The sequence below is a fragment of the Corvus hawaiiensis genome, chromosome 10, assembly GCF_020740725.1.
Source record: "Corvus hawaiiensis isolate bCorHaw1 chromosome 10, bCorHaw1.pri.cur, whole genome shotgun sequence".
NCBI lineage: Eukaryota > Metazoa > Chordata > Aves > Passeriformes > Corvidae > Corvus > Corvus hawaiiensis.
Window position 1 is genome coordinate 11,369,065 of NC_063222.1, and position 17,590 is coordinate 11,386,654.

General features: G+C 43.1%; 1 protein-coding gene and 1 long non-coding RNA gene across 2 annotated transcripts in view; one reads left to right on the plus strand and one right to left on the minus strand.

Moving 5' to 3' along the window:
- The window catches only part of CUL3 (cullin 3), a 56,497-nt gene extending 55,987 nt beyond the window's left edge, over nucleotides 1–510 (minus strand). Inside the window, exon 1 of the mRNA XM_048314360.1 lies at nucleotides 60–510. Within this exon, the coding sequence (XP_048170317.1) occupies nucleotides 60–125 (66 nt within the window). The 5' untranslated portion in view covers nucleotides 126–510. The remainder of the gene's footprint in view (nucleotides 1–59) is intronic.
- Nucleotides 511–698: 188 nt separating this feature from the next.
- On the plus strand, nucleotides 699–4,855 carry LOC125331168. Its single transcript, XR_007205876.1, has 2 exons — nucleotides 699–1,246; nucleotides 1,296–4,855. It is a non-coding gene; the product is annotated as an uncharacterized LOC125331168 (long non-coding RNA).
- Nucleotides 4,856–17,590: the final 12,735 nt, after the last annotated feature.

Here is a 17,590-nt window from a genome sequence, read left to right on the forward strand (position 1 = left end):
GCCCACAGGGCGCCGGGGCCTGCGGAGGCCGCTCGGCCCGGCCCAGGCCCGGTACTCACGGGGAAGGCGCGGATCCGCATCTTGGTGTCCTTCCGGCTGCCCGTCCCCTTGCTCAGGTTCGACATCTTCGGGCCCGGCGGCGCCTCCGGCGCGGGGCGGCAGAGCCGGGGGACGCGCGGCGGGGCGGCAGACCCGGGAACGCGGCCGGGGGAGGCCGCTGGCGACCTTCGCTGCGAGCGCAGCCCCGGGGGGGCACGGAGGGCGCGGGGGCCGGGCCGACCGGGCCGGGCCAGGCGGGAGAGGCGGCGGCGCGGGCCCCTCGCTCCGCTGGCGGCGCTTCCTTCAGCCTCCGCCGCGATGGCGGACAAACATCGCTCACTGCGCAGGGCCGGGAGCCCCCCCTTCCCTTCTCTTCCTTCCCTTGCTCTCCTTCCCTTCCTTCCCTCCCCTCCCACCGCCCGGCACACTCGGATCCGGCCGCGGTGGGGCGGGGGCGGCGGGAGGGCCGGGGGCGGGGGCGGAGGGGGGCCTCGCCGCTCTCGCGAGGCTTCCGCCACTCTCGCGAGATGTCCCGTCTCCGGCGGGCCGTCACCGCCGCGGCGGGCGGGGAGTGGAGGGCGGGGAAGACGCGCGGGCGGGGAGGGCGCCGCTGATTGGCGGAAGGCAGAGCCGCGCGAGGGGGGCGGGGCCAAGGCGGGCGGGCGGTGCGTCCCGTGAGGGGTTGCGGGTGCCCGGGAGAGTTTCCAGCCCCGGCGGTGCTACAGGATCGCGGAGTCATCCGGGTTGGAAGAGACCTGTAGGATCATCCAGTCCAACCGTCCACTCAGCGCTGGCACTGTAATCCCATATCCACTAAACCACATTACCCAGCGTCAGATCCAGACGCCTCTTAAACACCTCCAAGGATGGCGACTCCACCAGCTCCCTGGGCAACCTAGTCCAATGCCTGCTCCATATCCCACTTGTCGGGCTTTGTGGCAGTTGTTTCATTAGGCTTAAAGTGCTGGTTGTGGGGCCATTACAGGGACGCGCCAGTGGGCCCCGCAGCTGCTGCAGCCCCGCGGGCAAACGGGACACGGCCCCGGCCGGGCAGCACCTGCCCCGTGCCTGGTACCTGGTGTCAACCTGGCACTGCGTTCCTTTTCCTGTTCCTTGCCCTTGGAAGTCTCCCGGCTGCCAGGGCTGCCCCTGTGAATCATGTCAGCGGCAGGCGGGTCCTGCCGCCGAGTGCCGTGATGCAAGGCAGGTGTATTCACCGATGCTCCGTGTCTGCACAGTGCCGTGATGCAAGGCAGGCGTATTCACCGATGCTCCGTGTCTGCACAGTGCCGTGATGCAAGGCAGGTGTATTCACCGATGCTCCGTGTCTGCACAGTGCCGTGATGCAAGGCAGGCGTATTCACTGATGCTCCGTGTCTGCACAGTGCCGTGATGCAAGGCAGGTGTATTCACCGATGCTCTGTGTCTGCATCGCAGTGCGTGCCTGAGAAATGAGGGTGCCACCTGAGGCAATGCTTACATCTGCCCGGAGTTAAATATAGGTCGTTTAGCAAAGGGCATTTGCTGTAGAAGGGAAGAATGGTTAGAAAATGTCAGATTCTGTAAGTTAGCAGAGAGGCGTCTCTGAAAGTTAGGCTGGTCAGCCAGAAAGAATCTAGGTCCCAGATGCCAGGGGACTGACTGAAAAGTTAGTGGGTTTTAAAGCTGAAATGTGTGTCAAAATATGTGTTGCTCAAGATCCCCCAATGGAAGGAGGTGGCGTAGCCAGGAAGAGAATTTCTTTCGGGTGACTCTTGAACTGGACTCTGAATACCAGGGCATTGTGTGATGCACATTTTGCATCCAGCTCCACGTACCTCCATCATTGCTGTTTTCCTACAGGTGCCTGTACACTGCACATGTCCGCAGGGCACAGAAGCAGCATTCCTTCTCTGAGCTAGTTTACCTTCTGTAACAGTGATTTCACCAGTTTTGTCTCTTGGAGTTGGTTACGAACACTTCCTATTGGGACTATGCTTGTTCATATACGATGTGTTTTTTTAATCTGATCAGAATTAAGTATATACGCCTAGAGTAGGTGTTATGTAAGAGCAACACAATAAACAATGATTGCAACATGACTATTCAACAGGAACCAGTCCTTTTCAAAATTACAGTATAGTCAAAATGCAGATGAAACAAAGATGAGATGAGAAGGGAAAGATTACGAGTTGTTAATAAGAGGAATATGGCTTACACATCGTTTCAATATAATTTCAATGTCATTTCTCCTCCTAAGTACTTCCTTTGCCAAATGAGGACAACCTCTTATGTTTATATGGTTTTTTCTCATTCCATGACAGTTAAGATAAAGTAATTTGAAAAAGTTTAATTTTGACTCTTGTAAAAATAGTTTCCAGAACAAAGTAAAAGTAAATTTATACTAAAACACAGATTTTTCATTTTTAAAATGTCACAAGAACACTTTTCAACAAATTTGGTGCTCTTTTCAAAACCCAAAACTTTCCCCGCAAACCATTTTTGAGGAACTGGCATTACTTCTTTCAAGAAAGAAGAAAAAGAACAACTTTTACTGTCCCCATTACTGCAGATGTCTCTGGATTAACTTCTCTAATGATTGCTTCTGTGCTTCCTGACACTAGCTTTATGCTTACAGCAGCCCTGGAACCACCAGCCTCTTGCCTTCTCTTCATCTAAGTTGCTTTTAATGCACATTTTTTATCTAAAAGTGGAAGAGTGCTGACTCACCCTCAGACACTGTTCAGGCTGGCACATTTCATTCAACAAAAAATAAAATTATGCTCCTACCAAGTAATCTCAATTCTCATGTCAAATAGCTTTCTTTTACACATGAGTTTGTAGCTACCACACACTAGCACAAGTGTAATGATAGCTCTAATTTTGTTACTAAAAGCTGAATTTGGAGCCTGAGCCTTCTTTTGGTGCAGATTTGTGACCCAATGTGTCATATCTGCTAACACAGATTCCTCTGTAGTTCCTCCTTTCATGTCTGAAGTCTGTTCTGTGACTGTCCAAGCTAGAGACAATTACCATTTTTTAGTGCAAATTTTCTATTGCCATACATAATGTACAAAATGAGGTTTCACTAAAAGTTATCCTTTGAGCTTACACTGAGAACTAATTGAGATGTTTGTTATGTGCGTATAATGTTATTTCCAAGTGGGTCAAGCCAGAAGGAAGACAGGCAGGTGGAGGAGGACAGATTAGCATAGAAAGAGTGAGGCACCCTATGGCTTACCCGGGTCACCCCAGCTGTGTCCCAAACATCTCATGTCCTTCTGCAGTCCGGCCACAAGGGAAGGGTTCTTGTGCACAAGAGGGTCGCCCCTGTTGGCAAGTTCACAGCTGAGCATTGAGCAGCCTTAAACCCAGCTTACAGCAACCACAACAACATGCACGGCTATGAAGATCCCCAAAATGTACCCTCATGCAGAGAAGAGATCAGCCTTCTCCCAAGCAGTCATTTACAGTTTGCGTTTTTATATTTTCCTGAGGTCCTATCAGTCCTCTGATTTTAGATACTGATGATATCACTAAATGACACTGGACATTGCTTAGGTGCCTGCCAGTCCACACAGAATATCTCCACCTGAATAACACACTACCATCTTGCTGCCAGCAGCAGAAGGATGGCCCTTTGCATTGACCTGTGTATCTTGAAGGTCACAACAAATCTTTAATTACTTAAATACTGGGTTTAGAATCTGATTTATATCTTAACGTATAATCTTAATAATCTGAAAGGCATCAGAAATTTTAGAAGAATGTAAACAGCACATTACATTGGAATCAATCTAAATTTACATTTTTATATATAGACCTTTAAAAGCAGAACATAGCTTGTGTTAACAGAAAAATATTCACTACATACATGTACGAGTATGATTTTTTAATTTCAAATGGTGACTTTTTGCTTGGTAAGACTTAATTGTGCTTCACCAAAGCCAGGAACCGAGATTTTATTTTTTTTTAAACAACCATCCTTTCCAAGTAATCCTACATGCATATTCTGAGGTCTTCCTTACATAGGGGTAAGGGATTGAAATACGAAAGTATAAAGGAGAAAAGTATTTCTATCACACAAGGATGCAGAATGACCACATCCTGGTCTGCAGAGTACCTAAATGCCTGACTGCAAACTCAGGGGCAAGCATTTCAGGGCTTGAACTCACTGTAAGGTAAAAAATTAATTAAATAAATAAAATAGCATTTGCTTATGTGGTTGGAAAAACAGTGAGATCCCTCCCTGTAAAGCTCAGATTCAGGGGGAGGGCTTCCCTCCCCTGCTTCTCTTTATTATTTTTCACTTTTTTCTGTAAGTGCCTGCATCACTTTGCACGTGATGGTTGCGTTCAGATTTAGATGACAGATACGTGACACAGTAACCGTATATAAGACAGTTCAAGAATCCAATGAATGATTCCGCCAAAAGCAGAATCTTACTCTAAATCACTGAAAGAGCAAAAAATGCTCAGGATGAGTAGATAAATATATACTTTTAGTGCCTTAATTCCTTCCCTGCAAATCAAAACCTGGTTTGTGTACAAGGTTCCTAGATTTCAGTAGGTAGAGGGACAATAGCTTCCTGTAAAAACAGGATCGATATTCAGAAATATGATTTACCAGGACACTATTACATTTCTCTTTGAAGAAACAGAACAATTTCAAGGCATAGTGTTTCACATTATTTCTATCCACTTGGAGATTTTGTTTTTCTTTCCTGTATGTCCTGGGTGAAGAAAAAGCTTGTTTTTATCTTCCTCAATCACTTCTTCAGAGGAGTTTAGGCAGAGGTATAATTCACTGTAATAAAGCTACCTGCACTTCAGTTGGATCTGTAAGTTTGGAGTTGTTTTTTTTCTTATTTCTTCCTTCTCTGGAAATAACATACAGAGTATTTTATTTGCTTTAAGAAGGAGCACAGTTGGGTTTTATTTTTTGTGTTGTTTGGGGTCTTTTTTGACATGGTAGAGGCAGTAGGGGTGGCTGAGAGGCCTGGGGGTGCAGTGAAAGGCTGTGGAGTGGCAAGACAAGAAGGAAAACAAGCAGCATGAAGTTATTCACTTGATCACTCATGGAAACTTGTTGCTTGGAACATTTGGCTAGGATGTGTTTAAATTTAATTTCTGTTGCATTTAAATGCCACCACAAACACAGTGAATGCTAAAGTATGACAGTCTAAATAGCTCAACAGTTTCAAAATTAAACCAGACTAAATTACTTTCAAATATTTTTGCAAGTAGGAAGAAAAAGAGATGTAGAGGTACTGTCTCAACCCTATTTTATCTGTTACTGACCTGACTTACAGACAAAACCCTTGCTGGTGGGCACAGCTTAAGCCAGGCTCTCCCTCAGAGCTCTGTGCATCGCTTTCCACGCCATCAGCCCGCCAGGAGCAGGCTCCATCAGCACTTGTTGCACAAGACATGCCTGCAGTGCCGGCGGACTCGCAGTGGACTGTTTACAGCAGAGCGCTGAGGGCGGGCAGAAGGAGATGATGAGGTTGCTGTAATGAGCACATCATGTAGTGGCACATTTCAAAAACAGGTCTAACGAGACAATGTACATTATAACCAAAATTAATGCTGTCCAAACAGCACTGGCTTCCCTTTGAGTACCTGACCCACTTCAAGATCGTTGGAATAATACTGAAGTGTCAGTTCCAGTGCAAACTCCCATCTCTGATGTGGTCTTTGGTGGTGATCTTGCACAATGTGACTGCAAAAGACAGCAGCAAACTGATGGCCTGTAATTCCCCAGCACTGCAGCTTCTGTGATGGCAGCAATTGCTGTAACGACTGCACCATCGGCTGCTTTCACACCCTGCCTGGGTCTCTGTCAAACAGGGACTGCAGCAGCACCGTGGGTGAGTGTCTGTGTTGTCACTGCTACGACTGCTGCAACAGGAGAGGGTGTCCCATCGGGAACAGGCAGGCTCCTGGCTTACAGCCCCATTTTCTAGCTGTGAAACCACTGCTTCACTGTCAAGTGCAGAGTTTAAACAGGCTTTCAGTAGTGTGATGGGAGATTTAGTTGGAGCAAATCGTTAATGCAAGGCTCCCATTAGAAAAAAAAACCCATGCTACAGCATTCCAACTGAGAGTGAAGGCTGCAATGCTGTGGTCGGACAAATGGTTCAGGTTCAGATATTTCCCCTATCACATCACATCACATCACATCACATCACATCACATCACAACAGTCTGCTCTTAAGAGGTGAACAGATGCAAACATATTGTGTCAGAAGATAGCCTCAAAAAGCCAGATGCTTCAAAACACTCAAGGCAACCTTTCAGGAAAAAAAACCCAACCCAGTTTCTGTAACAAACCATGGATGAAAATATTGTGTACCAACCCAAGTAAAAGTTAAAAAGCTGCACCAGTACCATCATACTACACAAACACCTACCAAAAGGTTAGGGGTAACCTGTTCTTAGTATTTAAAGCACCCACTTGGGAGAGTGGTTTCTGAGAGTACTACCACTTAAATTGAGTAGGAAAAGACAGCCCAACAAACTGGTTGGAAACTGAAGCAAGATCAAAAACAACGCAACACCAAAGATTCCTTACAACTATTTACCTACATATGTGACAGATCTCTCATTATTCAACCTGTCAAATGAAGCTTTGTAACTTGCTAAATACCAAGTCAGAGTCCAAATGGCGTGAGTTCTGTCAGGACTAGCCACTAATGCCACGCTCTTCAGAATCTCTGGACTTATTCACTGTAGTAGTAAGAGCAGCAGCAGCTCTTGCCACCATCTGCAGGTGCAGATGTGTAATGTAGACTTTGGGGAGCATTTACCTGCTGCTTTTTGTGGCACAGACAGTGCTAATGGAGAATGTCTGAGATAGCTGACAAATTTTTCTGCGTATGAGATCTAGTGTCTTAGTTTCTGTGGGATTGGAGGAAGTTACTTTGACGCTTGAGGGAAAAACACATTTCACATTTTTCATGGTTACAGTCACCAGAGATTACTTTATTTGTGGCTGTTACTGACTTTCACGCCTCAACTATTCTGACGTTTCCTGTTTGCTAAGTGACAGAGACTTGCTTGCCTTGCATACTTAAAATGCCTGTACATTTGTGGCCTTTTCACATTCAGGTAAAACTCTAGGTTTCCCACATGGGAATTTTCTTCTTCTAAAATGTACATGTTGTTTCAAAAGTTACTTCGGCATGGGAGAAGGCTCTACCCAGGTGTAGTTTTCATCTTTTCCAGGTCCTTTACACTGGCACAGCAAACCTTGCACAGCAAAGTGACTAATGTTCAGTCTCATGTCAGGTATTTAGTGGCCAAGCAGCTGTGCCAGTTTAAGATGTGGCCAGCATCCAGGTGTTTGTTGTTGCTCTGCAGCAGCTGTACAGTCAGCCCAGAGCATAAAAGTCTGTATAAAAAAAATCAGTGTTCAAATTCCAGTGGAAAAGTCAAGTGGGGGAATTCACATCACTCCTACCAGCACTTACTAACCTGCTGTCTTTGCACTAAAACCCAGGATGAGTGCCCAGATGATTTATTCTGACATCTAAGCTGTACCAGAAAGAAGGTAATTTCCAGTTTATGGCTGGGGATGGATGTCTTCAACTGCCACAAAGCCATTTCTACAATGACCATGTGACTGAAGCCTCAGAAAACAGTCATTATTTTACAGACAGCTGGTAAACATCCTCTTCCAGACCTGGTTCTGCAGGCTAAAGATGCCAGGCATCTGGAATGGACATTCCCATAAACCAGGGCTCTCCCTGTAGCTCAATGAACTGGAATTGTGCTACTCTTTTCCTAATCTGCCTGAGACAAAGCATGCTGGTTAGTCAAGCCTACCTTTGGCAGCTGTTTGATCTAACCAAGCCGAACTTGCCTGAAACAGAGTACTGTGCATTTTTTGCCCTGGATACACCTTTTTGACAGAGTTGTGCTGTTGGTAACTCCTGATTGTGGTGAAAATGCAAAACTGGAGGTAGAGAGAGCAAGACTTTTGGCAGTTAAAGGGGTTTGCGAAATGGTAGTGGCACATGACCATCAAGTAGTCAAGCAAGTTGCACAGTACAACTGTCCATTTTATTTTTATTTCTGCTTAAAAAATGCAAAACATCCATGAAAAATACAACTTTCTTTCAGCCTTTAAACAGCTCTCAACTCACAAGGTTGAGTTCAATGCAAGAACTAATCTTTTAACAGCTTTTATTCCATGACAATAAATTCAGACGATGCCTCTTTAAACCCTAAGATTATTGCTACTATCTTTATTACACTGTCATCTAAGAGCCAACAAATAGTACTTTATCTGGCACTAGACAAGCACAAAAAAATAGGCAATGTTCTGTAAAAAGGTTTGCAAATGATGCAGATAAGGCAGGTTGTGGGGAAGGTGTGGTGGGAAGGAAGATGTGTTTTCAGGAATGGGATGATGGTCCTTGAACTCACAGTCTGAAAGGAGGCCTAAAAGCAAATGAGAAAAAGAAAAAGATCACATAGTAGATATCTTGAACCTGGTGTGAACATGCATGAGATGATGGTATGCATCTCCCTCTTGTGCAGAGTCCAGTGAGTTTGGCAAAGCAGGCCCGTGTGTGCTGCACCTGGCTTTTCGAACAGTCATGACATGGATGCAAGATAAAAATAAACTTTGGATGCCAATGAGTTATTTGTTTGATCTTCAAGAAATACCTAAATAAAGAATGTCCTCATGAGAGGGCATGGTGTGTTGGTAGCACAGATCCATTCCCATTAAATGGCTACAGTTTCTCAAGACATTAAAAGACAAAATGCAGAAAAAACAATGGATGAAGAGCTACATACACCTGAATAAAAGTCTGTATGCAAGACCATCTTCCCAGGATGGATGTATCAGATGTATGGCAAAATTTTCCTAATATAAATACAATGTATTAAGAAAAGTTCGTTGTTACTGATGTTCTTTACACAAGCCTGCTGTGCTGATAAAAAGAAAATAAATATTTGATCAAGCAGTGACACCTTTTCAAGGTGATACTCAAGTTGGCAATCACATTTCTTAGTGTATCTCTCTGACCCAAATTCTTTCTAGGGATTGAAATCAGCTGTGGCCAGATCTCAAGGCTTATTTGACTCCAGCTACATGGCTAGGGGAGGTTTTTTCATGTCGTTATTGAAATCACTGCTTCAATTTAAAATGCTGTCAGTCTGCAGATTCTGCCCATAGAGGATAAGCCAAGCAATATTCCTCAAATGAGCTGTGTTGCACATAGCACTACTGAAAATCAATTTTTATTGCATATACCATTGATATTTCTTAATTTGAGCAAACAGCAGGTTCGATACCACAGTAAAAAAAAAATCTGGCTCTGTAAAACACTTCTGTTTTAGTATGGAGAGAGAATACTAGTAGTAATTTCAAGACAGATGATAAGAATTATTCCTGGGAGATAATTTTCTTCTTCTCTGTTTAATGGGATCCTTCCAATATCTAACTGGAAGTGGAGGAATAAGAAAAAAACCCGTTCAAATTGCTTAACAAGAATCTCCATCACCAACTTTTCTGGTTCTTCTAATTGAGAAATTATAGCAGCTAGGGATAGGCACATGTTATTATCAGAAACCTTTTGCAACCAGTAACATGGATCCAGTTACATGCTTCAATACTTTCTACTGGTTTTATGACTGTAGTATAAAAAAAAACCAAACAAAAAGGATGTGAAAACACAAAAACCCCTCAATATTCTGGCATTTTCAAAATGCTACAATTTCATTTTTTGGTCAGTATTACTACAAATTTCCTTCCATTTTACTTTAAAGGCCACCGTAAGGGATATTTCTGGCATCTCCAGTATGCAGGACAACTGTATGTATGCAGATCATACACCATCAATCTACCTGTCTTTAAAAAGGCTCTTAATTAACTTGCAAGGGTTTGGATTCACCTTAGCTAAAGACCTTCAGCAATTCTCCTCCTCAAAGATTTCCAATTTTATTTTATTTTTTAAGTGAAGCAGGCATCTTAGCAGGACACAAATTTAACAAATGTGTGTATTAATGAAGTGCGTGTGGGCTGAACGTTAACTGCAAGCCTTGTCTCTAGTACCAGATTGTTCAGGAAAATAGAAGTAAATTCTAGGGTGGTCCTGAGGTGTTTTGGAAATAACAGGAACAACACTTGTGCTATTTTAGCCATTTTGATGTCGAAATGCTATCACAGTATAGCAACCCCTAGACATCAGGCAACAGCTCAGCAAACCTAGCTTAGTTTACAGATTTCTTAAAACCAGGAATGCCAAAGAGTTTTCTTCTGCCAAATTAGAAAAAGTCAGCCAAATGGAAAGGTGTAAATTCTGTCCTCTTGGGCACCCAGCATCTCTAGCCACCTTCAGGGCCTGGCAGATGTCGAAGTTGTCAGCTATTAGCAGCTGTAAAGAGCATGAGGCATAATGCCAGCTTCTAAATGAAACAAACAAAAATACTTTTCTTGTTAACTTTTAAAGGCACGTATATTTCTTTCACACTTAGTGCTCAGTATATGGTCTTACTTAAGTGAGAGGCTGGAAAAGTACCAAAGACTTATATATACTTACATTGCCAAAAGGAAGACTGCATTTCTGAATGCAGGATCTAGGAAGACATCCCCCGCTCCATCTCTAGGCCAGCTGGACTATTGGAAGTTGGGAAGATTTTTGACCAGAGTGGAAAGTCTTAAAGATAATTTCAGAAGCCCCATCAATCAGCCTGATGCTGGGCCAGTTGCCATAGCAGAAACATGTCTAAAGAATTTTTGATTAGTTAAAAGGGCAATTCATTTAATTGTAGATTCTCACCCAGGGAGAATGGCATGTGTTTGGTTTTTTTATTTTATTCTTTAATTTTTTTTATTATTTAATGATGCTTTCACATTTCAGAACTACCCTGATTTCAAGGATTTATCCCAATGAATGGACATCCCTCATTCAAAAAAATTGTTACCCTTAATAATATATTCCAAACTCTTCTTCACCATGGGTAAGAGTACACATACATAAATGCATTTCCAAAAGGGGGAGAAATTATTAAAAGTGACTCAGTTACTGGAGTTTTGTGTAAGGTATAGCTGGTACATCCTATACAGGAGCTGTGGTGTTACTTACTACACACACTTGGGTTCCAGTAAATACAGTTCTGGGCTGTGGAAAGAGTGACATAAGTGATTATTAACAAAAAACAGGTCCAGTTGCCTGAGAAGAAGTGCTGTGATATTCTAGAGTTGCTTTTTTCCTACAACTTTCCAGTTGTGGGAAAGCATCCAGAAAGAAGAGAGGAGTTTCAAAGTCTGACTCTGCATACCTTCTGCCAAACTTCTAAAATATTCATATGATCTGAAGAGAGCAAAATAGCTGAAAAAAACATGTAGTGAAACAGGTGCAATTCTTTCCACAGGGAACATCAATTTTCTACTTTCCAGAGTTTCCAGAGCACAAAACATTAAACTCTCCATTTCTCTCTTCGTGTCCTTTTCCACTTCTCCTCTTTTTCCTAAATATTCCTCACCAAAAAACCCCAACTAAGCCAGCCTTCCCTCCTAGAAATCTACACCACACCAATCAGTCCTTTGCATAACTCTGCCAAGCTCTTTCCACACATGTCAGCACTAGCTTACAACATTATTTTTAGGATTTTTCTTTCTGATTGAAACTCTTTGCATCAGTGTCTGGGACTCCTCCTCCTGAGCAAACTTCCTGAGCCACCATGGTTTGTGAAACTGCTACAGCACTGAATGCAACCAGAGCAAGGCAGGAGGCTTTCACTGCTGCAGAGGTGTTACTGGGCCAGATGTCTTGCTTTAAAAATATTTTTATATATATACATACACATATACATACACATGTATGTATATTTATTCTCAGTAGGGAAGGACCTACCTTCTTGTTCATAGCACTATACATATTACTGACACATATCTTAAGGAGGCCTTCTAAACCTGAAAGTCAAACATTTAATTAAAAATTAATATGCCTTTCAGGCTCCTTGCACATGAAATCCATTGGAGCCCAGTTGCTGCGTGTAGTGAGGTGGTGCCAGGCTGGCTGTCAGATGCACAGTGCTTGATCAGACTCACTGCTGGCAGGAAATTCATCCAAGGTCCAGTTTCTGCAGCCATAAGGAAAAAAAGTATCTACTTTTAGTTGGCAGGAATTTAATGATTAGAGCAGGATTTTTACTCACAGTGGTTTCTTCTCAGTATTACACAGTGTATGGAATGTAGAGGACTTCACTCTGTGTTTTAATGAAGACCTGTAGCAATTGCAGAGTTTTTCATTCAAGGATTTCCCAGGCCTGCAAGAATGACTTGGCTTGAAGGATTGGGCATCCAAACACACAGATTACCCAATGCAATCTATTATTTTCCTGGTGTTCATTAATCCTAGTCCTATGAATCAAGAGCTCTGTTGGGTAATCCTGCAGGCATTTTGATGACATGCATGGATTCACAAGATTCTTCAGGGTTACTTTATGCATGGAGTGCTCTGGTACTGGTGGTTGTTGGAGAGCTCTACCTCATCTTCCCTTCTTTTAAAAACTGTGTTAGGAAATATTTGCCGTACACAGGAAGACACATGAATCACAGGAACAATCCTGAATATAGGATGGATTTTCAGACCATCATGCCATAGGCATTACTTGTCAGAAAAGCCTAAAGCCTGGGCAGTTTCCATGACAGCAGTGACCTTGCCGCTTGGGGCTAGTCACTGTTTTGGCATCAGAATATTCCATTGTTATTCCTTTCTCTTTTCTCCAGAGCATGGAAACCAAGGCATATAGTTGAGGATGTTAGCTTATCTTAGAAAAAGAGCCTCAATAATATTTCTTACTCAATTAACAATTCTCTCACTTTAGGCATGGAAGCAGGAAGTATCTTCTCTTTAATCCCATTAAAGAGATCACTCTTCCATGTGAGAAAAGAGGTGTTGCCTAGAACCTCAGCAAGTTCCATACATAAAACTGCGTTAGAAATTTTGGTAGCTGGATGTTGGCCACAGGGAAAATGAGGCTGTTGGCTTACAGGCAGCAAATGGAAGTCTGGTAAGCAGTGGAAGCCCACGTAACTTAGAGTCTGTCATCCTAATGGCCAATCTTTGAAAAGACTTGTCACTATAGATTTGGGTTGGCTTTACCTGTGATATTCATTCCTGCATCTCTGCTTTCAGCTGCAGTTAAGATTCTAGTAACTAGCCTGTACATGTTACTGGACAGCAGGATTATTGTTGTTTTCAATGTATTACACCATCAGGCAAGCTGTTGGGACAGAACAGCTGTACAAGTTAGAGCTAGCCTCCTCCCAATTAGCTGCTTGGTGGTTCTGCTTCTCAGTTAGAAGCTCACATCTCTCCAGCTTTACATTTGTTCTTGCTTATTTCAGCTAATTAAAACAGGTCCAGAGTACAGATCCCATGGCCAGCAGCTCTGAAGCTACATGCTGGATCATCACCCCTGTGTCTCATTGCACATTGCACTGCTCTTCTGTTTTCCCCTGGGAAAATGTGGACATCACCATTCACCCGCATTACAAGCACTGCTTGTGCAAGGCTTTGAAGAGAGGCACAGCATACTCTGGTAACTGATGTTGACTTCATACACTACTCACACCCATCAAGCATGGATAAAATGAACATTTTTAATTAATTCACAAATTAGTTTTAATCTATTTCTTAAAAACACCATCACCATCAAAGAACTGAAGTCCTTCAGGTCCTTCAGGCTCTTCACCTGCCTGGCAGTCTTTTCTTGCAGCTCATAGATACTGCACACTGTGATGGCCACACTGTGCAGCACAGATTTTCCCAGTCAAGCCTCAGTTGGAGCTGGTTTGTTTGCATTCCAGTGCTTCAGAAACACACAGCTTTGCTTTCCCCACAAGGCTGCTCTGTCAGGGTAGGGAAAAGAAGGGAGAAAAGAAAGGGGAAACTAGCCAAGCAGCAAGAAAGGAGGTGAGCAAAGCCCCAGCACACTCCTTGAGGGGCTGCAGGTGCTGCTGTGCATGCAGCAGGGAAGACAAATTGCTCCAGCAGCAGTGTGATCCTGCACAATTTGAAATGGTTCCATCCACACAAACAAGCTGCAGTGTGCTCACTGGCCACACAGACAAATGCAGGGGCTTTGCTGTATCCGTGTAATTCTGTGCAGCCAAAGATAGCACTGCACCTCTGAGCTGTAGTTCTTGCTGCAGCACAGCTCCTGTTTTACATGTGCATGTACACATCATCCCACTGCACTAAATCCACAGCCAGCTCCCACACTAACTCCTGTCCCTCCGTGTCCATGAAAGACCAGGATTTGGATTTCCCTTCTTCCAGCATTAGTCCTAGTCACGACAAAAAAATGCAGCAAAGCTGGCATTCAAACAGCAATAAGGAGTTAGCTGTACTTGCAAACCATTTTTGTAAAGGCCAGTGATGTCCAGATTTGGGCAGCTTTCTGCTGTATCCATTGCGAGGACAATGCCAGTTTCCCAGTGTGTGACACATCTACACCGGAGCATGGCACACACATACACTGATTGTCTGCTTCTGATCCTACTGGTAGCCCAGAGGTGAGCACAAATAATTTATCCTGCTTCTTGGACAGATCTTTGGACACTCTTTGTCAAGTTCTTTGTAGCTACAACTAAACTGCTTCATCCATCTGGGGCAGAACTAGTTCAAGCAGACTAGATAGTGGTGCAGATACAGGTTCTTATTCTAAAAAAAAAAAATAGCCTTTCAACAAAATAATTCATCTTAAAATAAGAGAGAGACAGTTACCCCCTAGCCTCAAAGACACACTATATAAAACCAGTTTTGATGAAACCAAGATGGTTCAAGTAAAGAATGGAAAACACTGGTTTCGGCACAACAAATTATCAGAGGAAAAATCAATCTCAAGGGAAATGCTGGAGATCTCAAATAGATGTAACTCCACATTTAACATTAAAAACCTCAAAATCTCAATTTTAGTATATCTAGTGTTCATATCAGTGCAGAGCCATGCACAAAACCAAAACCAGAATAAAGACCAGTATTGTCCCCAAATTAATCCACAAGAGCTATTAGATGGCTACAGCAGAGGTCAGAAAGATGCAGTGCATTTTTGGTAGCTAGCCTAAGATAGAAAGACTTTTTTTTTTTTTTTTTTAATTGCTGTTTTACAGAAAGGTATTTTCTGATCCCGAGGATGAGCGTAACCAGACACAGCAGAAGTCAGACCAATAATTGAAACTATGTAGTGAATCTTTTTAAACATCTAATGCTGTCTGTTTGGCTCTATTGTTTTCATTGGAGAGGGAAGAAAGGACCTTCCTGCATTACAATATAATTTCACTATATAGAAATACACAGAGAAGTCAGAATACACAGTAATCATCAGCAAGTGCACCACAGGGATCATTTCTCAGGTTTTCTTAGTAGTATAGAGTTTAGCTCTTGTCCACTCTGCACAATAGCTCAACACACTGGGCCTTTCAAGTTCATTCATTGTTGGTTGGATGAAAGTGGGTGGTATAAAGCTGAAAGGAAAATAACTGAGATTTTGGTGCAATCCTCTGAAGGGATTTGCCAGGGTGCCAGCCATTCCCCCCATCCCACGATCCAGCTGCCCTCCAAGTACAAATGTCTGGCTAGTCAGGTGCTGGTTAGATCATCACCAACACCTCCAGTTTCGAAAGGAGAGATCAAAAAGGAGATTGCAGTTGTCGGCAAAGACACAGGAAACACAGGGTTACCTGTGTTTCTTACTAGCTGCTCTCAGCTAGTCTGCGTCTGAGTTTCTCAGCCCCTCAGCTCACCCTACCAGAGACAGGTGGGTCACTTTAGTTCTCCAGCTAAGCCATTACCCCTTGTAGAGCCCATTACAAAAAATAAAGCTGCTCTAACATCCAGCAAGCACCTATCACCTTCCTCACTCCTGATCACAGCATCCTCCCTGTGCAGGAGGAAGAGGAACCTTCATTCCATTGTGCGCAACTGACATACACTGGGCACAGAGACAAGCACTTCATGCTTTCAGTCTTCCTTTTCCTTTCACTTCACTAGAATTTACATTTCTTCTTTAGAACTCACATTCTTTTAAGTCATTAACCATCCTGGCTTTGACATTTATAAATTTGTGGCTAAGAGCCCTTCTACTCAACAAATCAACAGGGTTCCCTTAGAGCTTTAGCCTTTGAACCTCTCTCATATTACCATCACAGATCTCCATTTGGATTTTCCAACAGAGTTTACTATTCCCTATTTCGCATTCCCTACTAAATTACAAACTTTACTTCTCTTGCTTAAACAACAGAATTGTTTTTTGTTTACTTCCTCCTTTTCATAAAGTGCATCGCTGTCAAAGCTCAGGTCCAATCCTTCTTGGGGATCATGGGAGCTGTAGTCCTCTGGAAACTCAGACCTAAAGCTGTAGAACAGTTTGTCCCTAGTGACAAAAAAGAATATTAAACTTTACCTTTGCACAGAATGGATCCAAGTATTTTTCAAAGATACCACATGGGATATAGCTCACAGATTCAGTTCAAACAAGGAAAGCTAGAGTAAACATGTATTTGTTAACAATGGTATGAGAAATCTAACCACGCCATATAATTAGTATTATTGCGAAATATTACTTGGAGGAGTAAAAGCAACAAGGAAGCTGAATATTACCTCTGAAGCACCAAGAGAGCATCAGTGGTAGGTGGTTCAGTGGGAAAGGGTAGCCAAGGAGAAAGCTCACTGGACCATCAATATATTCAGTAAGATTTGCAATTTAACAGTTACAGGTCTTGATATCCACAGCTGCAGGAAACCTGGGCCCACCTCTTAAGCAAAAACCCCAGATATTTAATATGCCACAATGGAGGATATCTGTATTATAATTTCCAAAAGTAAAGGAGCAATCTCTCACAATATGAAAGACAAATAAAGCTACAGCCAGCATTTACCATTTGTTTGAAATTATCAGGGATGTGCTGCTAAACTGCTTTGGGTTCTCGAACTGGGCTTTTGGAGTTACATTGAGTTACATAGCAGATGATAGGTGACATGGATATTCAGGAAATTAAAAGCACAGGGGAGGGAAATACACAACAGACCCCTCAGATACCCCTTGTTTAGCAGTACCTCCTGCATGGGCTGGCACTACACTAGTTCTCATTTGGCACAACCACCTTGCCATTTGGAGTTACTTTTCCAAAGAACCAAGATTCCAGAACCAAACAGCTCCATAGGCTAACAAGTTGGAGCTATGAGGCTGAAGTACAATACAGATACAATAGCAAAGCACCAAAGATTGATGAGCCTTGGCTTTTACCCATTTTTGCATTATTCTTGACTGCATTCTTCCAGTCTCCTGGATAACTGTGCCATCTGTGAGCTGTAGCTGAAACGAGCCTGGCCCAAGCAATTGAGACAAGTGATTCTTTGTAGCTCATTGCAGCAATGTTACAGCCGGAACCAATTTCATTAACTAGCAATCAGAGGGGGAAAATACAAGCAATGAGCTGTTTTCTTTGTAGAAAACAAAGATATTAGACACTAGCTCTTGAATGTGAGCAGTCATACAAGAAGCAAGCTAAAGAAAATACCCAGAGGAACATGTACAAAGACTTTAAC